General features: G+C 46.5%; 1 protein-coding gene across 6 annotated transcripts in view; it reads right to left on the bottom strand.

Moving 5' to 3' along the window:
- Positions 1-27,622, bottom strand: part of Rhogap100f (Rho GTPase activating protein at 100F) — a 53,031-nt gene extending 25,409 nt beyond the window's left edge. For all 6 annotated transcript variants that reach the window (XM_076795725.1, XM_076795726.1, XM_076795728.1 and 3 more), the window contains exons 1-3: positions 26,957-27,622; positions 22,785-22,887; positions 15,894-16,137 (exon numbers count right to left, since the gene is read on the bottom strand). In XM_076795725.1, coding sequence (XP_076651840.1) covers positions 15,894-16,112 — 219 coding nt within the window. In that variant the 5' untranslated portion in view covers positions 16,113-16,137; positions 22,785-22,887; positions 26,957-27,622. The remainder of the gene's footprint in view (positions 1-15,893; positions 16,138-22,784; positions 22,888-26,956) is intronic.
- Positions 27,623-27,897: the final 275 nt, after the last annotated feature.

The following is a 27,897-nucleotide window of genomic DNA, read 5'->3' as shown; positions in this document are numbered from 1 at the left end:
GAAAGGAGTACCCTTGGGGGACGAAGGGACGGCTCAAGAGGGTGAGCAGGAAGAGCAGTCCAAGGAAAACAAAAGATCAGGGAAGACAGGGGGGCTGCAATCGAAAAAGCAAACGAGGCAAGACCAAACGTTTGTGAGAAAGAGGAGGAATAAGACGACGGGGAGGAGGAGGGTAAGACAGGGTCACGCGAAAAATTCTGAAGGAGTAAGAGAGATGAGGGTGAGGGAGAGGGATGACAAAGGGGGGAAGGGTCCTGTAATACGATGTTCAGCGCTGTGCGCCTGCGTTTCGCGATCCTGAAGTGGCTCCGACTGAACTGAATTCACTTGTCAGCGTCTGTGTGACACCAAGCGACCGTGTGGGTGAATCCCCTCCCCTCACTCCCCACCCACTCGACTCGCCCCTCCCACCCCGCCACGTCCCTCCCGGCTCGTCATGTCCTCCCACCCGCCCACTTTCTCTCCCTCCCCCCAACCCTGTTTCTGCATCTCTGTCCGGGTGTTTGACCACATTTCCACACTGGGTCTGTGTGTGGATGTGCGCGGCAGCGCGCGCGCGCGCTCTCTCTCCCTCTCTCGAGTCTTTCTCGTTCTCTCTCGTTCTAGTGGGGGTCGATGCACGCGCCGGTGTGGACTCTATGTGTCTGCCGGGTCTATGTACATCCAGGAGAGTACGCCGGGAAGTATGTGGCCCCCCTCGTATGTACGTACCGAAGTACGCGCGGAATACGTGACATATATTGCGCCGATGTACCGGCTTTTTACCGAGTTAATACGAACCGTTGATCGCAACAAAGCTGCATGTCCGATTTTTTCGCGGATTTAACGCCGGAGACCTGGTGATCCGCCTTCCGCGCCCGGCTAAATAGAGAGGGCACGATGGTTCTACAGACCTGGAGGGCGGTTTAGAAGATTTCGCGAATTCTCCGCTGCCTGGGTACGGTGCCCGGGTTGAATCGGACCCGGGAATCTTTTCACGCCATTTTGGGAACTTCTTTCCTCCCGATATTTATTTGTTCTCATCGATGCTTTAACATAGAGACTTCGATATGTATTGCAAATTTTTTTTAGATTTGATTGAAATCTGGAACAGTAGAAAAATTAGTTGTGAACCAGCCCGAGCCAAATTTAAATGAAAACGGGTAACAGTTTCGAGGTCCCAGAGCAAAATAGTCTGCACCATTCTGTCCGCGACCAGGTCACGTGTATTGAATTAACAGACTGCATTTACGGCTTTATATTGACCACGTGCAACCCCGAAAATATATCACCGGATACAATCGCATCTGCATAGATAAAATCATGACCGATTTCGGATCACAATTCCTGCAATCCTATAAATTGTGCCATAATGTGGATCGTGTTGCGAGTCCTCAGTTTCAAAACAATCTGTTGCTTAGCCAATCTTAATAGCCTGTATTTGTGCAAAATTAATCGGTGTCAACCTAACCTCACTTTATAGGTTAGGTCACTTATGGGATAGTTAGGTTAGGTTATAGGATAGGTTTAACCTTCGAAAAATGGTTCTTAACACCAGAACCACCAAGTAACAAATACAACCGATGAACATTGCTTTTTAATAACAATGTGCTTCAATAAACAATTTCATTCAAAAATTTCCCGATGAAAACCTGAAAGAAAAAATTAGCAGTTATTTTTACGGGTTCGGTAGTTCCAGCGTGAACCAAATTTTTGTCAAGATGGCGGCACATCCCCGCCGATCTACAATGACTTTTCTCCGCACTTTTTCCATAAGTCCGGTGCAATTGAAAGGGCTCCCGTGCGAGTGCGTACACAGGGCGACATTAACGACCGGGCCCCGAGTGCGAGGAGGCCGTGAAACTTTCGTAATTAGCAAAGTAAATCGCCGGTAACCTCCGGAACTTCCGAAGGAGCGGCGTTTCCATAAATTAATAACGCGCCCCGGGCTCTCGGCCGCGGATCGTAATCCTCGCGAAACGGCGACTGAACTTTTTGGGTTTCGCCTTTTCGTCCGACTTCCCCGTGACGAAACCCCCTCCCCCACCTGCGACACCCTATACTCGACACGGCCCTGGTTGGCCAATAACAATCGCGTCCCTTGTCATTTATTCAATCCTTGCCTCGGGAAACTCGATGACTTCAGTCTTCGTAGATTCGCGATAAGGTAGAGTGACTACGTTACCGACACAAATAGGCGAAAAATGGTTTTACATGCCACAACTTTTCGTCCTTATATGAGAATATTTTTCGCTGGGAAAGGGCTCATTCGAAAGAGGAAGGTTCAATCTAGCGCGCGCTGGTCATGGGCTGACGAGATCATGCAGATGTTTGGTAATATAAGCGATAGAAGTAGGCCAAAAATTGACGATGCGCGTGCCATGGAATACAAGCATTTTTATGCCATTGGATGAGTTTTCTGGATGAGATCGAGAGTCGGATCAAGACTAAGACGGATCTTAAGTCCGTGTCTGAAGGCTGCTGGCTCTGCAGAAGTCACGTGACTACCCTTGGCCCTTAATCCCTTAAGACAGCGGTTTCCAACGTGGGAGGCGCGGACTATTGCCAGGCGGCGCACAATAATTTTTCAACAAAAAATTGATTATACTTTTCCGTTTTGTTTTTGTAATAAAGTATTTTTTCCCATCTAAATCCCGGTCCCTTAACCGAAAAATTCTTTGCCGTTGAAGACGATCATCCCCCTGTAAATCGTTCGAATTACGAATGGTCCGAATCAAATTTTGGCCAGCTCGTTGGAACGCAGTCGAAGCTGAATTTTTCCGTGTAAAGGAACACCTCGAAAGGTGTATCCGTTTCCACGCAGGGCCGTCGAACGTGAACGCAAAACGGAAGGGACTTTTCGTTCACGGCTTATCGAGTTTCGATTTTCCTCGAATGTCGGCAAATCTTTCGACAGAAATTGCGAGAACCCGAATCGAGAGGAGGGTATCCTTTTCAGCGAAACACACAGGTGTCCCCCGGTGGCTGTGTAAAAGGTTTTTCGGGTTGGGAACAACGCGGGGTGGGCACTAGGAGGCGTCACCGGGAACGATCAAATTCGTATTCATTCAGCGTGGTGTCTTCCTCTCCCGTTCCATTCTTCGGGCTGGAGCACCGGTAAATAAATCAATATAGAGTAGTTTCTGTGCCTCCCGGTGTGGCAAGAGAACATTCAATATCCCCTTGTTTCACCGGCACCCCCGAAAGAACGTTTTCCCTTCACAGAGAATTAACGTTGTCGAGTGGCGCGCCCAATGGCTATGTGTGTGTGTGCGCGCGGGGGAGCGTGTGTGTGTGTCTGCTCCACGAAAAGAGTCTTCAGAATGCGACTCCGATAAAAGGAACACTCTCTGGTCGGGCTTTTGAACCGGGCCTGAAGAGAGAGAGAAAACTTTCGACTCCGTGGAGCCGGAGTCGGTCACTCGGAAGATATCGCCCCGGAATCGGCCACCCTTCCCGAGGTTTTATCGGGAAAAGAAAGAGCCGCTTATTGGGTAATCCTGCTCGTCCGTGCACAAGCTTCGCCTATAATCCTATCGAAGAAAAACACAGGAATACCCGGGCGGCTCGGGCTCGGTCTCGGGCTCGGGCTTGACTCGGCTCGGCTCGATTTGCCTCGCTCCGAGAAACCTTCGAGGAGCTCCGGATAGATTATTTCGAAAATACTGCGATCCTTGTGCCAGCAGAAGCATCGCGATAGCAGCGAATGCCTCCGTATCTAATGTCACTAGACCAGAAATCCCTAGGGAATCGACTTTTGGTTTGGACAGTGCTGTAGACGCTATCTCGGAGTTAATTACTGCTTTCGTCGCGATAAAATCTGGAATTTTTCTTCCAGAGTGTACTAGGGACTTTTTGTTGACTTTGTCACTAGGATAAAATCCCTATGAGATGAGCGATTTTGCTTTACTATAGTCATTCATTAAGGTGAAATCTCTGAGTGCTTCTAATGTTTGTCGCAAAGGACACTAGGGACTGTTTTTTGAGATTAAGTCGGTTTACCACTAGAATAAAATCCCTGTAGACTCGCAACTTCTGTTAGGAAGGTGATGCAGACGTCATCCCAAAGTTAGTTAAAGTTTTCATTGCAATCAGATCTATAATCTCGGTCTAGAAATTTTTTGTTGAAGAAGTTGGCTTTTATCGCTAGGATAAAGTCCCTAGTGGCTCACAAATCCGTTTAGAAGGCGCTGCAGGCTTTATTTCGAGGTTAATTAATGGTTTCATTGCAATGAAACTTGTGGACTTCGTCTAGGGATTTTTTGTCAAAGTTTCTGTGGTTTGCCGTTGCAATAAAATCACTAGGAGAAACGATTACGGTGTACCGGCTGTTTCGGGCCTCCGGAAATTAGGCGAAAAGTGATGCATGTCGAAGGACAGTTCTCGCTCGTTTCGCCGTCGTTATTTCCTCAAGGGCTCCGGGAACTTCGAGTGGGCTGGGGTCATTTATGTGCTAGGTCTCGCTGAAAATCCCTGATGGCTAGCGGAGCTTCTCGTTACAACAAAATTTCACATTTGAAGCAATTAACTGCGAGTCTCTTGGTCCATAGAAAAATTAATAACAAACTTCAACTAATTTCTGAGTAAAATTCTATTTCATGTCGAAGACGTCAAACACCATCAAACCATGTCAAGTCTCCCTTTCCAGAGTGTTAATGATGTCTTAATATTTCCATTGAGGATACAGAAAATTGACTAGGTTAGGTTACAAATACATAATTCCTAGGAGGGGCCATAGCGTTTTCTCAAACCTCACTAAACTGTGTCAAACATTTTCCTCGACGCTCAAACAGAAGTTTTTCCATATTTCCACTGAGGGTAAAGGAAAGTGACGGCTTTAGGGTAATAATACTAATAAATATTTCCCAGAAGAGGCCACAACGGGTCACCAAACTACAGGAAACCATGTGAAACATTTTCCTCGAAGCTCAAACAGAAGTTCTCAATATTCCCATCTAGGACATAAAGAGAATTGATGGCGTTAAAACAAAAGTGACAATAAATATTTCCTCGAAGAGACCACAACGTCTCGTCAAACCATGTCAAACATTTGATTCGAGGCTCAAACAGAAGTCTCTCAATATCGATGGAAGAGAGAAGTGATGACATTAAGATAAAAATAACGCTAAATATTTCCTCGAAGAGGCCGGCGACGCGTTCGGGGAAATCCCATTTCACAGGCTGATCAGATAGGAGAAATAACACACGGAGATACATGGCAAGTTCATAAGATTACGAGTAATTGGACGAGCACAAGTAATTCAATCCAGCCAGGCATCTCGGTCAAAGGTTATAGAATGACGCCGGGAGATCGATCGGCCGCTTCCCGAAGTGGATAAACGAGTAACTGCTCGCAGCCATGCCTCCGCTAAATGTCAAGCGTGTGTAGACCCCTTTGAAAAGTTTTCTGTGATCAAAAACCGGGGACAACGACCCGACTGAGATCCCAAGTAACCACCTGAGGCGGTGCTCGATCGGGCTCGCACAACTTTTTCAATTTCCATGACAAACAATTCCAACAATATTTTACAACCATTGCAAACACAGCTACACCTTCAAACAAATTTAAGTACGTTCTTCTATTTGTATCCTATTGTAGATTCTTCTATTTCAACTTCGCTACACAATCAGCAATTTTAAGTTTCTGATATTTTTTAAAAATCCATCTTGCAGTCAAAAATTCGAAAAAATCTCAGGTCGTGTGTGCCATTGGATAGAATGTTCATGAATTTTTTTGTAATTTTTTCTTGAGCACATCAGAAGAAATAGAGCATAATTTATAACTTGAAACATGTCAGACTACTTTGTGGCACTTTTGACCATCTTATCTGGCTACACACTTTATTTCGCTTCAGAGATAATAGAATTACAGGCGACGAACGTTCATATTGCCCTAATGTATCGCGCGAAACGCCGGTGGATGCGGTTAGGGTAATAATGGCCCCATAATTCAAGAACGGTCCCGATAGACTCGCGCGGCAGCACCAATCGCGACACAGTGACGTTCGACGCCGATTATGTTAAAGGGAAAATCATTTTTTCCCCTTTTGATGACGGCGCAACGGTCGATGGACCACACAGTTTTTCGCAGCGCGCGTCAAAGATATCGAGGCATCAAAAGAAATGGAACACAGAGCTCCTCTTCAAAGTCCGATACACGGCTTATTTACTATAAGCGAAAATCCATGCGCTGTCCATTCGTGACCCAATACCCGGTGCTTGTGCCGGGATTACGTCCGATGTTCCAGGCCTACACGGCATTACCACTCCTAACCGGGAAAATCATTGATTTCCCCCGTTTGGAGGCTCTTTCGTTCATTCAAACCGCGTCAAACATCGTCATGCGAATGGATTTGTCGCTCAAATGCTTTCAGAAAATGTTTGGAGAAGTGGTGGGGGGATTGCGGGATTCTTTAGCGAGCTCTGCTTGGGCTCAAACTTGCTCAAACTTGTGCAAACTAGTTCAAACTTCTGCTTTACGATCCATCACAAACGCTGGCTCTTTGGGGTGAGCAAAATCGTCTTAAGCTAACCTCTAATAAACAGTAATTTTGTTAACAAGGTTGAACAAGCTGTCTCAAACCGCCTCAAACCACATCCTCAGTCACTGAACAATTTCCCACGTCACTCAGAGGTCCTACAACCTCATGCGACAACTCGCAACGACCTCCCAACATGCTCAAACAGTCTCAAACCACCTCAAACCAACTGGAGCCCAAATTTTTCCTAAAACTATTTATCACCAGCCACTTTTGGCCCGACAAACGCCGCCTATTACGATTGAGATCTCGCCGATTCGGACGCTGAAACGCAACGCAAAGCTCGCAGAGCCGAGGGATCTCGAAATTGAACAGCACCGCGAGTTAGCCAGGTAGGCTCATCCGGCGACAAAGCGTCGAGAGCGGAATCGGTGCGATCAGGCTCGGGGAGAAAGGAGTGAAAAGGGGCGTAGCAAAGCGGCCGATAAAGGGGTTCGCGAGTGGCCCCCTCCGGTGATTAACCGTGGCCTTCCGAATCAGTTTTTTTGAAAAAGAGCTGCGTGGATGATTTTTAATGAGGCCGAATCCGAGGGCGACGCGGTGTCGTCTACCGACAAACGGGAAGAGCCAGAGACTCGAGCCTCTCATTCAGCTCGGTACCCATTGTCTCCACGATTGCTACCACCGATCTCTAACCCCCTGCTTTCTGCACCCCCCCCCCATCCCTTCCTTTTTCTCCACCCCCGCTGTTCCCCGTGGCCTCAGGGTTGGAATTCTTTCACTTCGTCTTTTTCCCAGAATCTCTTCATGCATTTTCGCGGTGAGCCACAGAGCCACGCGGGACCAGGAGGGAGAGAAAGAAAGGAAGAAAGAAAGGAGGGAGACGAGAGAAAAGGCATCGTAACGATCCGACTGCTCCAGTTCCGGTATGTGGAACGTGCGAGAGGGATAATTGCGGCTCGTCTGAAAATCAAAGAGACTTCCTTTTGCGCCCGACATTCCCCCTGTTTCGCCCTATTTCTCTCTCTCTCTCTCTCTCTCTCTCTCTCTCTCTCTCTCTCTCTCTCTCTCTCTCTCTCTCTCTCTCTCTGAGCCCCTAGCGCCGGTCTCGCGGCCCTCGCCCAACAGGGCAGCGTTCACGAAATTTTTTGGCGTTCAACCTGTACACCCGAGGACCCCATCAGACTTTGACGTGTATGGCATATGCAACGGTTTTACTCGTAGAATATTAAAAGTGTCTGGAATATAAACAGTGGTATTTCACACCAGGATGCAAACCAGTGCCGCCAGATAGGGGGAGTCGACTGGAACTGAGGGGAATACGGTTACCCCCTCCCTGCAAGTACCGGATTAGTCACGTGACCGGGCCGTGGGGGAATAGCGTCGCAGAAGGGGAAGGTTGGGAGACAAGTGTTAGTCTGGTGACACTGGTCCAAACCAGATCAAACCGGTCCAAACTGAAGCCCAACATCAAAATACAAGTGAGGAAACGTTCAGGTTCGACGGAGCCCCAACGATTAACCCAGACCCAACCTAGACCGAGGTGTCAATCGGTTGGCAACGCAGGGAATAGTTTCTCGGCGCGAACCCCGTCGCCCCATGGTAACCGGACGGTCGCCCTATCCAGCCGATGGCGACGACCCTTCATCGGTTTAGCATCGACGACTACGCGAAAAGTACATGCACACGAGGCTTTCGATCGGGTACACACAGAGCAGTGCCGACAGGTACTGGAGAGGAAGGAACCACCGGTTGGGGTGTTGGTTGCTCGTGTGTGACGCGTTCTCAAGCGGCCTACCCTTCTGCCACCCTTCTTCCTTTCCGGATCACCCGTTACCCTACCGAGGGAGGTTTCATAATTGAGGACTAATTGTCGCGTCGCGGGACACACCGAGACACGAACCGAACCAGAGGAGCGAGATAAAGAGGCCGGGGAACGAACTACTGGTGGAAACAGGGCCATTCGAAGGCGTCGCTCAACCGTGCGACAGGTCGCGACCATCAGCTTTTTCTTCACGAGTACAATAGCGATTCTGAAGCTCAAAATGTTCGGGGGAAAAAATTAGCAAAATTTTATATCCAATTTATTTTCTATACCTGGGGCCCGTTGAACTCCGTACACAGCCCTGTCCGAGGCCAGGCGGGCCAATCAGGGGCCCGTCGCGTGACCACGCGCGCCGCCATTGCCTTGCGCGCACCAATCCAAAGCCACACGGACTATACATGTTCGAACTGTAGCACTTCTGTGGAATGTCAAATTGGTAGATAATAATGATTTACGAGTTGTTGCGTTGTCAATTCTATTTAGAAAGAAGGGGACGATGGATGTCGGGAATTTTCGTCGTTATTTCTCGCGAGGTACATTTTTACGAAACGGTTTGTTGTGGAGTGGTAAATATTTTATAAAAGCCCCAGACAGAGGGGAACCGAGACGAACATGGACGTCATAAAACGGTGTTGTAAAAGCCCCCGTCGGAGAATTAATCATGCTGTTCCACGATCTCTTTTCGCGGGCACACACGCCGGAAAGTGATTTATAGGCGAGGAGTTTATATAGAATCGGGAGACACTCGAGGCTCATTCTTCTCAACGCGGATTGTTTCGGCGATCGCTGTCACCGATATTTTTCCGCTCGCCGCGCCAAGTGCGTCGTCACCCTTTCCGCTCGATTTTGTGGAAAAATTTTATTCGAAAACAATCGTTCCCCGCGGCGAGCTGATCGATTCATAAACCTACCCCTCCCCCTCCCCCTCCCCCCGTGCTTGCGACGTACACCTGCATTCAATTGGAGAATATATAAAAAAAAATTGTTTCAATAGACAGTTAACGAAAATCGAGCTTTTCGTGTCCGGTCGATCATTAGGAGTACACGGAGAACGGGCTTCAACTTGTCCGACCACTATCTGCCTATTCCACTAACTCACAAATCCGTTTGATAAAAGTTTGTTATAGGTGTGGGGGGTTGGTTTGGTCATAGTATGAATTTGATTTGCCTTTGGGCTAGGTTCTGACTACATGCGTTTGGTACATGTTGAAGTCACGATTCATAATATATCAGTCGCATGTCCTAATCGTAGTTTCTGACGCGATATATCTGACAGGTTGATGATACCCTAGCTCAGAGGTTAATGCTGGTTCGAGGAGCTAATAAAGAATGTTCGTTCCCACTGCGAAGGTGTGTAAAGCGGGTAAGGTGGCTATAAGGTGGACTGCCGGGACGACGGTCGTCGCGAGAACGAACGGGGGTGGGGAAAAAGGGCCGTGGAGAGGCTAGCGAAAGATAATTAGATATTGATTTCGCATTAGAGGCGCATTAAGATGGACGGCTATTCATTAACGTGTTATAACAGAGGGTCTTCGTTCATTGGCCGATCTATTAAAATCAAAGGATAGTCGAGACCTTCTGCATATTATATCCGCTCGTCCAACCTTTCTCCCTTTTTTCTCCATTCTTTCGCCTACCCCTTTCAAAGGAGCTCCTCTCCCTCATTGTCTGAATGCGACTGCCTTACCAGCGAGTCTTGTGTCTCTCGCGATCAACCGTGAAAGAATCTTCGAGCCGCCCGGAATAGATGTCGAGGGGCCTTCTTTTCGAAAATCCAGTCACCAGAAAAATAAATCTCAATTTTAAGAAACTGAGAAAACCCTAGTCCTAAGGCTGAAAAATTCCCTAGTCCACAAACTGAAAAATCCCCCAGCCCTAAAACTGAAATATCCCCCAGTCCTAAACTTCAAAGATCCCCTAGCCCTAAAACTGATATATCCCCTAGTCCTAAACTTCAAAGATCCCCTAGCCCTAAAACTGAAATATCCCCTAGTCCAAAAGCCGAAAAAGTCCCTATTCCTAGTGTGAAATAATATTTGAACTGCAATTTTTCCATTTCGAACGTCGCTGTTTTCGACGAAGTTGGCAACAGGAAAATAGAAGTTCCGTGCTATAGTTCCGCGAAAAGATTGACAAACAAGGGAACAAGGGGAATTCCCGGGAACATGACAAAGGCAAATGTGTGCATTGCATTGTGAACGGTGTACTTCTTTCTCGGTACGGCAATCTAATATTCAAATCTTCGCGGAACCGGGTAAGTAAGGCGAATCGAAAGTTGGCAGCATAACGGGGTTCCGAGAGGAGATTATTACAACGAAAGAAATTCCCTAGCACGAAATATCTATGGGAAGGGAAAAGTCGCGGGAATGAATTATGTAGAAAGTTTTTCGCTTTCGATCGAAAGTAACGAGAGTGATCCAACGAAAATGTACGAACTCGTGTTCCACCGAACGGATAAAGAAAACCGCCGGGGAAACCCCCTTCGAATATTTAGCACGCCAATTATCACCGAATATTGGCCAATTAACGGGCACACAGTTGAAAAACCATGCGGCACGATGAAAGAACGACATGTTCATTATACAGGACGCCGGGAATTTATTAGTCGACGCCGACGTAACTTTAATCGATGGGACGCCATTGACATCGACGGCGGGTGAACGAGCCAATAATGAATCGGATGGAAAGGGACGTAGCCGGTAATTATTTCCGATGTGTGTTACGCGAAAAACCTTTCTCCAAATCGAGGAACTTTCCTGCCAAAAAATCAGACGGTACCGAGGTGCCAATCAGTGGGAAAAAATTGTTTCGTAAATATTCGGTTATTTGCCCACCGCTGGCGACGCCTTTGGGGGAGTGGCGGGAAGATGGGCAGAATTCAAAACTGGTTAGCCATTTATGGTAATATTTTAGCTTAGAAGACTCTTAAGAGTCGCGAATCTACGCGAAAATTGTTCCAAATATATTGGGTCTTATTCTAAGACAGTCGTGGTTATTTTTAAGGTTATGATGGAAAGGTGGTTCAAATTGGATTTTTTGAAGTAGACTGTAGATTGCAATTTTAGAAACTGAAACTTCAAGACTGATATTGATTTACTGCAATCAGAATGTCATTTTCAACGGTTTCCTCGAGAGATTTTCGCGAACGAAACAGCCTAGAATTTCGAGATGCAGATTACACGGGAAGTGGCGGAATCGTCCGGCAGGCGGCGCCATCAATCTTCTTCAGCAGTGGCGCAAAATTCTAGTTACAAAGGATTCATTCCGCGAACTGATAAGTCCGTCGACTGCTAATCAGCCTGATTTACATTCTTCCTGACGATTTCTTTCGGGGCTGCGGCCATCCTTGCGAAACATCCGGCTCGCGTGCGCCCCGGCGCCCGATTGCACGTAAATGCACCCGGTGCAACGGCGCAACGGTTCAATGGTGCAACGGTGCAACGTCGGACTTTTCGCGGAAGCATGCAAAATATCCGGGGGCCTTCGCCGACACGCGTGATACGCGGAAGGAACGTAAAGCCCCGCTTCCGGAAACCTGTACACACCGGCCGTACTTATGCTAATATCGAACCGGAAGTCGCTTTTACGACGCTCCCCCACCCTCCCCTCTCCTACCCCCTTCTTCCGCCAAAGCAAATTGCAAATTATTCTTTCGAACCGGCTGCGTCACGGAAAATATCGAGCACCGTTTCATTTGCTGCAATTCTTTTCTTCGCGGACGAGCATAATTGCTTGGGAAACCGTGACTGGGAAAATAGGTTATGTTCGACAGCACTGGTCTTTTTTTTCATTCTACGCCTTTGTTTCTCTTTTCTATTTTGCTCCTTCCGCGTTCTAACCTCAATGGTATTCTAACCTCAAAGTATTCTTCGTTTCAGGTTGATATGTGAGGTTATGTTACTGTGTTCTGTACTTTTGTAATGTACCTTTAATGGGTGGAGCTAGAACAATATTATTACTGCTATTACTACACCGTACAACCGCCAAATGTAGGAAAATAATAGTGAATTAGTTCACATTTCGTACCTTACCTCAGAAATCACAGGAGCTTGTACTTCAACGATTACTATTACCAATATTTATAACTGATCGTAATTACTGAGGTAGATTACAGATATCTTCTTGGACGTATGAAAAGACTGAAAAATTGATTATTGATCGATACAACAGCGCTCTTCCTTACCGATATTCGAAGGAATCCCGGACCAATACACCAGAGTATTTTTGGATTGAACTCTTTTAGGTATAACGACCATGGAATCGATTTGTTTCCGGATTTGGAATAAACGAAGAACGAACGCGTACAAGAAATAATCTCAGTAAGAAAAAAAGAAGTTTTGCCACATTTCCGGCCGGGCCTCGGAGAAGTTACGAACCGCGGTCTCGGCTTACATTCTACCCCCTAAACGACATCGTTTATTATTTTAATGACGTCATTAGTGGAATTTAAATAAACTTGTCTGCAAGCCACTTCGTCCACCCCCGGCGGGAGTTTTATTCGCCGTCCCGTCGTTTGGCGACTCTTGCTACATTTACACTGCCATTAGTGTCTTATTTTTCGTGAAATATTGCGCGATGACGTTTGCTAATTCCCTAGAACGGCCGCCCGATATTTCGCGAACATTCGCGATGCTTTCGAATCGATACAACAGGCTAGAAGTATTCGTGTAAATGCTGTATTTACTCGAACACGAATTTTGATCAACCCAGATCTACCACATTTAGCTTTTTTTATGAGGGATGGATTTCTTTTAGCTCCGAGCTAGCTGGGACATAACCTAAAATCGCCAACTGCTGCTAAATATATTTTCGGAATGAAAAGATATTTTTGTCGGCGTCTGCACTCTTTGCAGCTTTAAGCTATCCTGAATTTGGTCCGGGGGCGACTTTAAAATAATCTAAAAATATATGGGAATATTTATAACGACCACTAAATTTTTTCTAACCTCAAATCTGACCATGCTGGATCCTATTTCCATCAATTGTATAAATCTAAAGCATCCAGGAATATTTTTGTCCATCCCCAAATTATTTCTAACCTCAAATCCGACGATACCCTGACGATACTTTCACCGATTATACAAATTCAAATTTTTTAAACACCAAAAGTTTTATGAATTTTTGGTCAAATTGTGTGAAACGCTTCGGGTTTCTGAAATTTTTTGTACGGGGTTTTGGGTGATGCTAGGGGAAATTTTGGAACGAAACAATGTCAAAATACGTCGAACGACATCTCGCGCGATGTTCGTGCCGAACTTGCGAACTTTCTGCGTCTTTGTGACACACGAAACGCCGGCAGAGAGTGGAGGGTTCCCTTCAGAGAGTGTTAAAAGTGCTACAGTGGCACAAAGAGGGACACTCCCTTCAGTAAGTATCAAAAGCATCGCGACATGGAGGTCTTCACGGTACCAGGGTGAAGCACAAAGAGGGAATTTTTAAGATTTCGTGCGGCGAACTTTTCCTGCGATTTAGTGCCACTTTCACGTCGATCCTTGGCCCACCGTTACTACATTAAAAAATCTTTTATTCATCGTATTTTTGGGAAAATCCCATCGTACAGGCGACAAGAAAAATATCTTCCACGACTACATCATGTTGGCCAGCCTGTGCGTTCGAACGAGCCAATTTAGATGAAACAAAATGCACGTATTCCAACAAAGAGATTCAAAAGTAGAAATTAGTACGGTTCCTTGATCAATAATTCAACATTAACGACGAGAAACGACATTTTCAACGTCAATATTAGGTTGGCAAGCCTGCACGAATTAACCTGACCGGACAGGGTCTGCAACGGTAGATCACCGCGAAATATCACGGCCTTCTCGCCTTACATTCAACCGTGGATGGTCGGCGAGCTTGGAATTGCTAACTCGCCTTTTGAAAACGAGCCATGTGCGCAAGTTCAACGGAAGCGAGACAATGGGGACAGGCCAGAGAAGAAAGAACGTCGTCGTCGTCGGGCCTACTCGGCGAGTCCGCGTCATTTTTATATTGTTCCCCGAAAACAAACCCCGAGCCACGGCCTAGAAACGCTCCGTTCCGAGACTTCGACATTTATTGTCGCTCCTTATTATACGCCATCTTCGCAAACTCCTGTTAACCTCCAACCATACACAACCGGGAAATCCCCATATAAAATAGGGTGCTGCCATCTTCGAACAGGCCTACCAACGGTTTCCAAATCCCACTTAAAAATTCTGATCTCCTACAAACCAATCTTTTTCAAGCAATTTAACTAACAATCAGCAAATAATTATACAAAATGAAATGTCTTTTTCTTTCGATTTTAATAGGTTATTAAAATTAGGTTACAGGTGACTGTAACTCCAGTTTATTGAGGTTATCGGTATTACTATGGTAGTAATGCTGATAGGGAAATAATTCTAGGGAATCTTGAAATTAACGAACGTTAATCCGAAAATAAATTCTTCCATCCTCCCGATTTTTTAAAAACAATCTGTAGCAATTTGCAGTTTGTGAAAATTGTGTAGCCAGTGAATGAAATATTTCTACTTCATAAATAAATTATCTGGCGGGCACCCAATCGAGAGAAGCAGCGCATGAAAGGGCGATGTTTTCCATTGGAAGTTCGGAAAAGTTTGTTTCCTTTTTTGTCGTTTCAATATCCTGGCCAATAGCCCGCAGGGCGAGGCGAAATTTTCGGCGAGCCCCGTCACATGGAAATCGAAAACGGTGAACGGTATCGGCTTGTTGTAAATCAATATCGAGATACGGAGCGGAACAGTCGGCTTTTATCATATATATTTGTCACCCGCCCGCCCACAAATATCCGGCAGCTTGCCATTATTTTCTATACTATCGGTGATACCGGATCGACGAAATAAACGCGCGTATCTTGCCATCGATTCCGCGTCGTTCCGCTATCGATTGTCGTCCCCGACGGTTCCGTCGGATCCCCGGCCGACTGTGGACCTGACTTTAACCTACGCTAAACTTTCCTGAACTTGCTGACAACCTTGTAACGACGACCAGTCTATAGGTGCACCTGATCGACCCTATAGCGCCCCTCTTTCTTTCGCGATTTTTTTAAACGTGACTGAATATTTACAATCTTACAAAATTATATATCATTTTACTCGAGAGAGTGCGTAGAATCGTTTAGACTCGGCCATTTTTCCGTAGCATTTACCCTTCGACCAGAAAAAATTGTTAAACTTGAAAATTCGATGGGACTTCGAATTGTCTTAAGAATCAGAGTTCAGAAATATATTTATAACTTTAGAATGAGCAATATTTTTCAGTTCAAACTTTTTGTGGGAATGGTCAACACTAATTATGTAAATCTGGGGAAAAAATACAAATTTTCTATCGCACCGTTGAACTGTAAAAAATCTCGAAGAGGCGCTTGTTCTGCATCCATCTTGACGTCTGACTAAAAATCGGTTTCACTACTTGGGTACTGTCTTGGAAACGTGTTGCAGCTGCAGTGACTCAACGCGGGGTGTCAGAAATAATGATGTGGGTGTATCTGGACCTGACGGGCACTTGCACGAAGTGTCTCGCGCGTTAACCGGTGGCAACCGTACAGGGAGGTGTCACTGCAGCTGCACCAAACGTGCACAACCCTTCGGAGGATGACGAGTACTCACTTTTCTGCGGCCGCAGCAGAGCATGGCTGCTGCGCTGCAGCTGCGACGTGTCGTCGACGAGGGATGAGGCCGATGACAGACGTAGCTTAGTCTCGAGCCCCCTTCCCGCTGCAGCTGCACCACGCGCACCTGCAGCTGCACCTGCTCCCGCTCCCGCTGCCCTTGACCGACACCGACTCGACCACCGTACTTGATGCGCACGTGTTTTCGCCACTGCATGAGTTCGGTGCGTCATGCCCTCTTCCTGAAATCAATTCGTCAGTCACTAGGTAGCTCACCCTGCACCTGCCAGGTGACCTAAATCGCGAGCCCTAGGTCCCCTGATGAGATTCGCACTGGTCCCCGATGGACGCCAATGGGGCAGGGGAGGGTGGCCTTGGGAATCCTTGGGAAACATGGTGGGGGAACCAAACGGTATGTCCTGGGGCCCTACAGGTGGCGTGGAGTTCTCGATGTTTGGGAACATAACCTATAAGACTTTTGGGAACAAGTACGCAATGTTTGAATAGGCGTCGAATTTTGAGAAGTCTATAGCGAACATAACCTCTAAGACCACTTAATGTTTGGATATCATCAATTGGATGAAATCCTTTAGGGTAAGCCTTTAAACTTCATCTTGAGCCCTCGCAACCTTACAACCCTATAAGTCCTGCGATTATGCAATGAGGATTATAATGAGAATGCATAAGCCCTAAGTAGAATCGGACTCAATAAATCCGAGTAGATTGTAGATGCAGAAAGATACTTCTAATTGGATGTAGCATCCAATCCTGAAGTCCTAATCCATTAGTAAATCTGTCATGGATTTAACAACCGACCTAACCTCTAAGCCCTAATTTCTCGTGAGAGTAAATGCGCCCTAATTGAGATGAATTACATCCTGCTTATGTGAGGGACATCAGAGAACATTAAAAATGAGTAAAAATCCACAAACGACATAATCATAATCCCAACCTCCAAGTACCAACTCCACATTTTTAAATATATTTCCTAATCAAATGGAGCTCTTCAAAATTCGTTTCCAAAATTGGACTTAAACTGCACAATTATACGACGAATAAAATTTGTCTAATTCTAACAACCTCTAAATTACCCCATCGAAAACATAGCTAATTCTCTAAAGGTGGTAGCCACCCCTCGAGCAAAAATCTAAAAATAGGGTAAAACGCGTCGTTGAAAAAGTTTCCCTGCAAAATTCCTGTCGACCAAAATTCCATCAAGACCGTCCACATTCACTTGTAAGTCACGTTCAATTTAGGGCATCCCCGTGAAGTTAATTTTAGTCCCCCGAACGTTGTGGAATGACGAACAGCCGCGCACACCGATTCCCAATCGATATTGCGATAGCATTCACGTCAAAATATGCGGGCAGAGTACGTGTGTACGTGAGAGCGCGCGTGTGTGTGTGTAAGAGGGAGTTTGGAAATGGGTAACGTGTCGTTTCTGGGCCGGGTCACGATTGACCCGGGCGCCGGTGGCGACATCCACACACCGTGTTCGGTGCAATCAAGCTTGTCTAACGGCCTGCTAAAAGGGTTCCCAGGGTGTTGCCCGTTGCGGCTAATGCACTTTGTTGGCGAAGTAGCTCGTAGTCAGAAATTTTTGCCGGCAGTAAGGATGCCAGAAGTTACTTCCCTTCGGGAAAGGAGAACGATCGATACGTACAGCAGGGGGAGAATCCGCCGGTTTCACAGTGTTCGCCGCGCACGCCAAATGTCTCTATAATCTCGACCCAACACTAATAATCGAGCACCCGGACTGGCGACACACTCCCTCAATTTGCAAACTTCCTGGCCAACAATTTCTCACGTCGTCGATCGCGACTATCACCCCCACCCCTTTCTTTAGACAACTTGTCAGCCCTGGCTAAAATACTATTCCAATAGAGAAAATTTTTGACACTCTTGCGGTCCTTATATCTTGAAGACGATTTTTATAGGGTAGTTTAAATGTTGTATTATGCATAAAAAAATTTGCTATGGCATCTTTTCACTAATAGTGTTTTAAAAAATATTTTTCAAATCATGTCTACACCTTTACTGGTTTTTAGTGGGAATGCAATTTTAATTTAGTTATTTTGCGGTTCGAATCTTTTATGGGGTAGTTTTCTACGACATTCTCACTCTAACGTTGTTTTTAAAAAATTTGTTCAACATATTTGTACCTACGAAATAAAATAGGAATAAATATTTGGGACGTACTTACATTGGTCAAATAAAGTCTCCAACCAATCCTGCATGATTGGAGATGCTCCAGTAGCAGTTTATTAAACTTCTAGCCTGTACTGTACCCAACACTGTACCATTGCAACACTGAGCACTTTACCAGTTTATTATTTACTTTAAAAAACGGCTCCACGGTAAATATTTTTTGTTTAGCGTGAAAACACTCCGCGGCGAAATATCTGAGCAAATATTGGAGTAAATCGATGTGTTAGGAGCGAGTGTTCGAGCGTCGCGACGCATGGCGTCCGCAGTCTCCGACGACCGAGGGTTGACTGGCCGAAATCAGGCGTCTTTTTACTATCACCCCTTGGATCGTTCGCCCTCAAGGTTGCCATCCCAGGAGCCCCCTCGTTTCTTGCTCCCCTCGCCACGTGTCCACGGATCTTTTGTTTGTGTATACGCCTATTACCCCCGGAAACTGCGATGCTGGAATCTTCCAGGCCGGCGACCATAATCGCCGACTGGCCGAGCGAACCTGTGTGCCCACCTATATTTTCTTACCTTTCAGAACCCTGTTTTTGTTACGCGCGACCCAATAACGGGAATAGTCACTGTCTGTTAACCCATTTGTGTCTGTAGCACCGGTACAGTCCACTACGAAAGTCTGCATACAGTTGATAAATTTTGGAAAAATTTTGGAGCTGGAGAAAATTTGGGAAAAAGATTTTTCAGGTCAGTAGAATTTTCTGCTCTCTTTCTTTTGGTCTGAGTTAGGTAACCCCTTTTGTGGCACGGGTACAGTCCACTGTAAAAGTCTGACTGCATCCGAGTATTTTTGGAAAAATTTTGGAGCTGTAGAAAATTTCGAAAATGATTTTTGCAGTCGATGGAATTTTTGATTTTATTTCCTTCTGGTCGTTGCTTGTTATTTGACTGCACAGTTTTGTATAAGGTAACATTTTCGGCAGAGATATTAATTAGAGAATGAATTAGGAATTAACGAAACGCCCATCAAGGATTAGAACCGAGGAATGAAGCGGGTAAAAGTGTGAAAGATTGAAGATACAATCTGGCAGATGTAGAACACGGCCATAGGGTGTAGGCATTGCCCGCCGAATTAAAATAAAATCATCGGGGACCCGAGGATGGGTCTCCGCGGCACATTAATAAATTAATATGCTGCCGTATCGACTGGGAAATTAAAATACCAGGTCAGTTAAAATTTATCTGCAATCGCAGTCACCGGTTCGGTATTCTATAAAATTATCCGGACACATTTAACTTCTCTTGACGCACCAATATTGTTCGACATTTTTCCATCCACTAAAGGAAATTTATTTAAAATTTTTATTTTGCATAGAGATCCGCAGTGAAATTACAAGCATAAATTTTATGGATTTCCGAAATTTTAGGGTTTTAAAAAATTAAGGAAAAATCTGACTTCACCTCGAAATGTAGGGTACAAAAATCAACAGAACTGGCCTGCAGGCATTAAGATTTTCAAGGTAGTATAATCTATCGACTCAAGACGATTTCACGATCGAGCCGGTTCGAGGAGACTCCAAAGGGACCGGCCAGGTGGCAAAGGGCCGAAACAACCAGGAAGTAGTCGCGTGCAAGGGGGGGAAGTCCCTTGGAATCGATCGCACGTGGACGGCCGGTAACAGTTGACCTAGGGCCGCACGAGTTATGCTAGGAATCTCATAAGCGGCGTTCGTCACGGCCGGACGTCTCGGGCCGTTCAATTGAATTTCGGTGGTGCGTTTCGCACACGACATTCTGTGTCAAGCTCGCCCCGTTCCCTCGTTAAGAATCAATGAGAGAATGGTGAAACGGCGCGCGTTGCGCGTCGCGACGCGTCGTTGCCTGTCGTGCTGGCAACCTTGACCTCCCCTGACGGATCTTCCCCTAAAAAGGGGGGCCAGACGCCCCCATCGTGCACCGAGACAATTTGTCGGATAATCTCGTTTCGCTCGAACTTCCTCGAGCATTTAATGCTCCGCGTGACCCAGTTGCCGGAATCGGGCTCCTTTGACTTCGCCGAATCTCAAGCCACAGGATAATGCCCTGGGCCATTAATTTCGGGCCTCCAGGATCGGAGGGTCCACGCCCTTTAACACGATCACTGGCGAACAATCGCCTCCAAAAAATCCGAATCAATTCGAATGGACTCCGAATTGAGTCTCTCAGAAATTGAGTATTACAAATGTATTTATAACTTTTGAATGAAAGATTTGTTTAAGCTGGAACTTTTTTGGGGGATGGTCCGTAGTACTGTGTAAATGTAGGGAAAAAATAAAAATTTTCTATTGCGCCGTTGGGTGCAAAAAATTGTCGAAGTTGAAGATTCGATTGGACTTCAAATTGAGTCTCTTAGAAATTGAGTATAACAAATCTATTTGTAACTTTTGAACGAAGAATTTTTTTAACCTTGAACTTTTTTGGGAAGTGGTCCGTAGTACTGTGTAAATGTAGGGAAAAAATAAAAATTTTCTATTGCGCCGTTGGGCTGCAAAAAATTGTCGAAGTTGAAGATTCAATGGGATACCAAATTGATTGTCTCGGAAATTGAGACACGTTTTTAAAATGTTGATACCAAAACAGTCTTTCCAAGCTGCGTGACGTATCTGAGGTCGCAGGACAAAATGAGATGCACTCGGGCTAGCGGGGATTAGCATACGTGCCACATGTGTGTGTTTAGGGCTAGGTCACCTGGGGCTGCGGTTCGGTCAGAATTTCGGTTCGCTCACATATGCTGGAATTGTACTGGGTTAGGTCAGAATTGCATTGTATCTGGGTTAGGACATCTGTAAGTTGTTTTGAGTCGGGTCATGTTGAAGTAGATGTTGATATGTACGTTAGGGTAGGTTCTTACATTCTGCCTGATACGTTGGGTTAGGACATGGAATTTTACCGATTCAACCTGTTTTGCGTTAGGGAGACCATGCTAGATGTTAGGTCTGGGCATGTAAAAGAGGATTGAGATTAGTTTCAACTACTTTAGGATTAGAGTGCATTGGAGTACATCTGGTCACGTTTTGGGATAGTTCTAGCCATATTAAAGTGTACTAAGGTACACCTGAGTTATAGTAGAGTGCATGAGACACTGTTTCCTATATAAAAGAGTACTTCACGTCAGGTTGAGGTTATATCAGATCACGTTAGTTTAGGCTAGGTGAAGTTAGGTATGGATGGTTCTCAGTTACGTCACCTTTTTTTAACCTATTGCCCCTTCCTCTGTTAGGGTACAGTATCCCTAAGCTGCAGCACTTTAATACATCCTCGTAAACAACGACACACTCCCATGCACCGAACGACCAATCGGTCCCTAGCGGTATTTCCTGTGAGAGAATGGAAAGAAAAATGTCCAAGGCAATGATAATGATGCCCCTGCACGACGAAAACTAAACTGTCCTCTGGAGAACCCTTTGGATCCTGCTTTCCATCTACAGCTTTTTACAGCCTTAATTTGACTACATGCAAGCATTCTAATCAGTCCTTGGGGCTTAACTTGGATGGTGTTAGGTATGATAGGGGTAATCGGATTAATTTTCATTCTTAATTTATCCAGTTTAACACTGACTGACTAGTCATGTCTAACTCTAGCCTTGTGTACTTTCAGGTGTTAGGTGTCCGTGGATCATTGAAATAGGTACCGATGAGTCAAGACCCTGTAGAGTTAAGTCCCAAACTAATCCGTACCTAACTATGGTATGTATAGAACGTGGTCCCTACAGAGTTTGGTCTTCGGAGAGTTAGGTCCCTACACCCCTAGCAATTAGGTCCCCACATAGTTAGACTCCTAGCAATTAGGTCCCAATATAGTTAAACCCCTAGAAACTAGGCCCCTGGAGAGTTAGGTCCCTACATAGCTAGACCCTTAGAAACTAGGTCCCCAGAGATTTAGGTCCCTACATAGCTAGGCCTCTAGCAATTAGGTCCCCAGAGAGTTAGGTCCCTACATAGTTAGACCCCTACCAATTAGGTCCCCCCATAGCTAGACCCCTAGCAATTAGATCCCCAGAGAGTTAGGTCCCTACATAGCTAGACCCCTATCAATTAGGTCCCCACATAGCTAGAACCTTAGCAATTAGATCCCCAGAGAGTTAGGTCCCTGCATAGTTAGACCCCTAGAAATTAGGTCCCTGGAGAATTAGGTCTCTATAGGGCTGTGTCCCTATAAACTTAGGTCCCTATTGAGTTATGTTCCTATTGAGGTTTGCTCCTCAGAGTTACATATGTATCGTAGAGTTAGGCTTGCTCCAATCCCATGATCGAACAACGAAAAAGTCTGGCATGTCAAATAGCAAGTTCATTGTCAAATGCTAAATATATATTAAACAAGTGTCACAACAATCAAAGTATATATGTATGTATGTGTTTATATATCACATTGATCATTCAGCATTCGTTCGGAGGTCTGCTCGGAGATGCACGCGATCACTATGATCGTAGTGAAAGACACCCGCGGGTATTATTTACTTTCTTCCTCGGAAACGATCGAAGAAATGACAGTGGCGCGCTGCAGTCAACGATAACTCACGAGCCACTATGGTATCGACAACATAAGACATCGCATGCAGATAATTTCCGTATTTCCAGAGTAATTTCAAGGTGAAGCAATTCTCTGGGCACGCTTGATAGTTGTAACTCAGCGAGATAGACATAGAGATAAAGACAGATAGAAAATGATCACAGCTGATAGAGAAATTGAAAGAGTGTTTACCTTCTAAAAATCATTTCTTCTGCCGAGGGACGTTGGGTCCCTGCTCGACCAGACCTTGCTGATTTCTCTCATTCTGGTCTACAGATCACCCTCGCCCGCCCTTCTGAAAATAGAACGAATGATCGATCGATTAGGCTGCATTCGTGATACTTCTCGAAATTACATGCTACACTCAGAAAAATGCCAAAGTTGGATTTATTTGTTATTCACGATTGGACCGAGGGCTTTCACGAAGAATAAAAATTTCCACAACACAAATTTGATACGTGCTTTAATGATTTTAAGAATTTAATTCTTGCTTCAATGATTTACATAGATACTCCCAATTTCAAATATTATCTCTTTTTTTTCTCTTAAAATATAGCACACTCAACCCTTTTGTCTGATAACACAGTGTTATAGGGTTGGTTATAATTGCATAAAATCCTCCGTGTTTTTGGTATCGTTGCAAAAGGGACCTTTTGCAGTCTAAAAAATTACAAGCGGGGACAACATTGCCTCAAAACGCGAGCTTGAACTTTCAATCCTATCCCACAGGTCGGCAAAGTTTCGCGGCTCATTTAGCCTCGGTGCTTCATTTTATTGCAACTGCACTACCCCCGTCCGTACGCGGCATTTCATCCCAATCAAAGTTCAAGAAAACTTGCTATACCTCGCGCGTAAGAATGCGCAGCATCCGCGCCCGTCGTTATTAAAAATAGCCGGACAAACATTAGCCTGACAAATACTTTCCTAATAATTGATATTCATTGCCACGTCGGAACCGTGTTTCAGTAGTACGAGTCAATGTAGTACGTCTCTTTCATCTTGGCAATGTTGATTCTGCATAAAAATCCACAGTCTAATCACCACAGTGTCATCAGGGGGTAGAGTGCAGTTCGAAAGCGAAATCACTTTGAAAACAATGCGAATAACATAGAATTACAAAAACTCACGAAATGGTGCAAAAAGCTTGCAATTTTGAAAAATCCTGCCAAATCTCAAAAAATTCCTGGGACCATCCGTACCATCAATCCGCAGGCAGAGAACCGTCCGAATTCGCGGGAACTCCGGGCAAAAACGTGTGTCCACGGGGCCGGCACGCGAGAGTAAGTACGCGGGCACACGCGAAGCGTGACTCAATAGCGGCGTGCACGCCACTTAACGCTTAGGGTCGCGCGAGTCGATTCCCGAGGAGAGAGAGAGGACGATTTCCGTTGGGGCACGGCAACTGCGCGCCGGAAAATCGCGTGGCGCCGCCGAACAAAAGGGGGGGCTACTACTGCGCACAATCTTAAGGGGTGCTTCGATCGCAATCCGGTCCATGTGGTGTCAACCGCGATCCTACGGGGGGATGGGCCACGAACGTAGGAGGAAGCGAAGGAGACAGAGAGAGGGGCAGGTACCAGGATGAGGTTTGATCAGTCTCGCACGGCGAAACAAAGATCCCCTAACTTGTTAATCCTTCCCCGCGCGCCGAGGGATTCGGGGTACTTTGTCGCAAAGCTGGCCCGATCGTTCTTTAACCGCTTTGATCGCCAAGCCAGTTTTCGGTCAAAGTATACCCCCGGGCTGCGGAGGTGTGTGCGAGTGCCGCGACTAACAAGCGGCGCGACTGTAACCCTGATGTTTTAATCAAACTTCCTTTTTTTCATGTGGTGGAGTTTTTGGAAAGAAACATTAAAGGTGTCGGATTGGTCCTCAAACTTGGATGCCCTAACCTAGGGGATCTAAGAATCCCAACCTAAACGTTCTGGACATCCTAACCTAGATGTTCCAAATGTTTTAACCTAGAGAATCCAGGAATCCTAACCTCCAGGTCCCAGATGTCCTCAAACTTGATCTGGATGCCCTAACCTAGGGGATCCAAGAATCCCAACCTAAACGTTCTGGACATCCTCACCTAGATGTTCCAAATGTTTTAACCTAGAGAATCCAGGAATCCTAACCTCCAGGTCCCAGATGTCCTCAAACTTGATCTGGATGCCCTAACCTAGGGGATCTAAGTATCCCAACCTAAATGTTCCAAATATTTTAACCTAGAGAATCCAGGAATCTTAACCTCCAGGCCCCAGATATGTCAATCTAGACAGTCTAATTATCCTAATCTGACGAATCTAGTTGTCCTAACCTAGAAATCCTAAGTATTCTAACCTAGAAATTGTTAATGTCCTAGTTCGGATATTCTGACCTAAAGTCTGACATTGAAATAGCTGCGCATACTGTCTGTTAATTAATCATGACATACACACGAACCTAATTTACCATTATAGAACTAGGTGATTGTGCAATATCGATTATAGGCTTTTCAATATTCAGAGGATCAACGGCATCGGCATGGCATTGCCAATTCAAGAATTCGATAACATTATAATTGGAGGTGTTAAGGGATCAATTCCGGGGAGTTCGGTTACCGAATAGACTGTTGGGTAACAAACACGTGTTCAACAGTTAGATCATGCCAAGCACACAGTACTACAGGGAGAAAGAATGCCCGGTTAGACTGGACATTCAACTGGTTCCCGAACCTCATTGTCCAAATCTGCTTTCCGTTTCATGTTCCGGGGGCGAAGGGGTGGGGTGGGGGGTGATCGATAGGACATAAGGAAAGAGTCCCCTGGTTGGGTGTGAAGCAACAAAACGTGAACGAGGACAGAGAGAGAGAGAGAGAGAGAGAGGGAGAGAATAACTATGACTCTGGCGAGCGTCAATCAGAGGAAAAGTAAAAGTGGCTTGAAAATTTAAAGGGCTTCGGGATCGACACACTTCACGTGTAACTGTTGCTGCTTTGGAAACAAAGTTATCGCACGGCGAAACCAGACGTGCCTTGTACAACTTCTTGCCCCTTTTTACCACTTGACATTTACTGTGAACGCTCGACCTTATAACACGGCCAATTCGTTCCGTGTTGTATCGAAACCGTGTTATAAGTAGACTGCGGACTTTTTCAATTGAAAATATATTTTCTCTATTTATTGTCTTACAAAGTTGAAAATGGTATAAATTCTTGTAATGTTTTCTCACAGTATTATACTTGTCCCATTTATTTGAGCACAAATGCATAAACATCAGCAGTCTAGGCACACTGCATTCAGTGAACCTCTTTCATGCTTGCAACACTCCAAAAAATGCTTCACCCTTCCAAAAGATTTTTTAATTGCAACCCCCTATGATGAAGGCGTGAAACCAATGAAAATACTCAAACTCAACAGCAATCGAGCCGCACAGCGTTTACCGAAAGGAAGATTAGCGACAAAACTACATGCCTTGCGGCACTAAAAATTGGTGTACGGTGATATCTCATCTACTAGACCCAGGAAAACGCAAAAAATCCCAAGTCCTGGCAGCGATTGCTTCAGAAGAACCACGCAATACCCAAAGCCAAAGCTCCGATTGCACCGCTCCGGCGTTTCCTTCGATTGTAGATTGCGACAGCTCGAGAAGGAGGACACGGCGTCGAAAGGAGGGTATCAAGAAAGCATGAAGACGAATCTGGTTCGAGGGTATCCAGTGGAAGGCGGCGATAAGGCGTCGTCGTAGGAAGACGCACACCGTCGGCCGGAATTTCGGATCGCGGCGGCTAGTAGCGCTGGGGGGTTGGGGGGGGGAGGTTGGCGATCGATAAGGGATAGTTTAAGGGCGAGAGTGGCACACGGAGGAAGAGAGGCCAGCTCTATCAGGAGCCGTCGGAGGCCTGTAGGAATGCCGGTTTCTCTTTCTCTCTTTCTCGGCAGGTCTCGGCGTTCAGGGGTGGCTAACGAGCGACACCTGTCAGTGGACTTGGCAAAAAACGTGGCAGAGCGGTTGGTTGGGGGGGATGGGGATAGGAAAAGAGTGACGGGGGGTTGGTATGGGGTGCAGGGGGGATCGGGAAAGGGTGTCAGACCTGGCCGGTCGACCTAGAGAGAAGGAACTCGTCGCTGGTCGTCGTGGCTCGAATAGGGGATAGCCGTCCGGGTGGAAAGAAGCGAAAAGAGACAGGGTGTCGAGAGAACGATGGCGTGTGCGGGGAGCCCACGGTCCCGGATCCCGGCCGATCGATATACCCTTTTTCGAGAGAGTGTCGACCCTCCCTTCGGGTTCACTTCCTCGAGGAAGAGGGGCCGCGTGCGATCCCGGTTCCTCGAAGACAATACCCCGTGTAGGACACCCGGGTGACATCAATGGGGGTTTAGATACGGGTGAAGACGTACCTTGCCAGCGTCGACGACCGACGGCAGTCCTGGAGCCCTCCCCGGTGGTGGTCTTCAGGGTGGTCTTCAGGTTTCCCAGCGGCGCGGATTTTCCGGTTGCAGCTTTCTCACCTCACCGTATAACGCCACGCGGGAATCAATACGCGCGCCTGCCTCAAGCTTCCTCTCTCTCTCTCTCTCTCCCTCCCCCCCTCTCTCTCTCTCTCTCTGTCTCTCGGCCTTTCTCTCTCGCTCTTAGCCGCCCCTCCACCCTGTCTGTCGACGCTTCTCCGCCCTGGCGAGAGAACCCACGGGCTGCTCTACTCTCCTCGCCGGCGTTTTACACTGTCTAACCAAAGGACCGGGGAACCGACCCGCTGGACTCGACCCGACCCGGCCCGACCCGACCCGACTCGACTCGACTCGACTCGACTCGACTCGACTCGACTCGATTCGACTCTTGTTTCCGAGACCCGACGGCAGGGCCGGTTTCCAAACCGGCCGGTCAACGAACAGGGGCGCCGTCGACAAAACACACAGCCCCGTGCCACGCGTATCGGGGGCCCCCGGACTCTAACACCTGCGACCAGACACCAGCCGGATCGACGACCGAACCACACGAAAACCCCGGATTCGCCTGACCACGGTGTGCAACGCACCGCGCCGCAAAACCACGACTACCTGAAGCACCCGGGCGGACATCTTGGACGAGGACACTGCGCACACGCGCCGCCCCCCTCGCTCCCCGGCCCGCCCCTCGCGGCCCTCACTCCCCCACCCCCGCAGCGCACTTTTTCTCGACGATGCCGACGCGACCCGCCGGCCCTTGCACCCACGGACCGACGGAATCAATTTTTACGCGGACCAGACGACTGGATTCGTCGGGGGACACCTCCACAGGATGATGATTTTTTCGGGAGTTTTTTGGAACCCAAATCCCCGCCAGGGTACAGGGCTGTTGA

This window comes from Halictus rubicundus, chromosome 11 (genome assembly GCF_050948215.1).
Source record: "Halictus rubicundus isolate RS-2024b chromosome 11, iyHalRubi1_principal, whole genome shotgun sequence".
Taxonomy (NCBI): domain Eukaryota; kingdom Metazoa; phylum Arthropoda; class Insecta; order Hymenoptera; family Halictidae; genus Halictus; species Halictus rubicundus.
The sequence above is the reverse complement of the archived record's forward strand: the minus strand, read 5'-3'. Positions and strand labels throughout refer to the sequence as shown.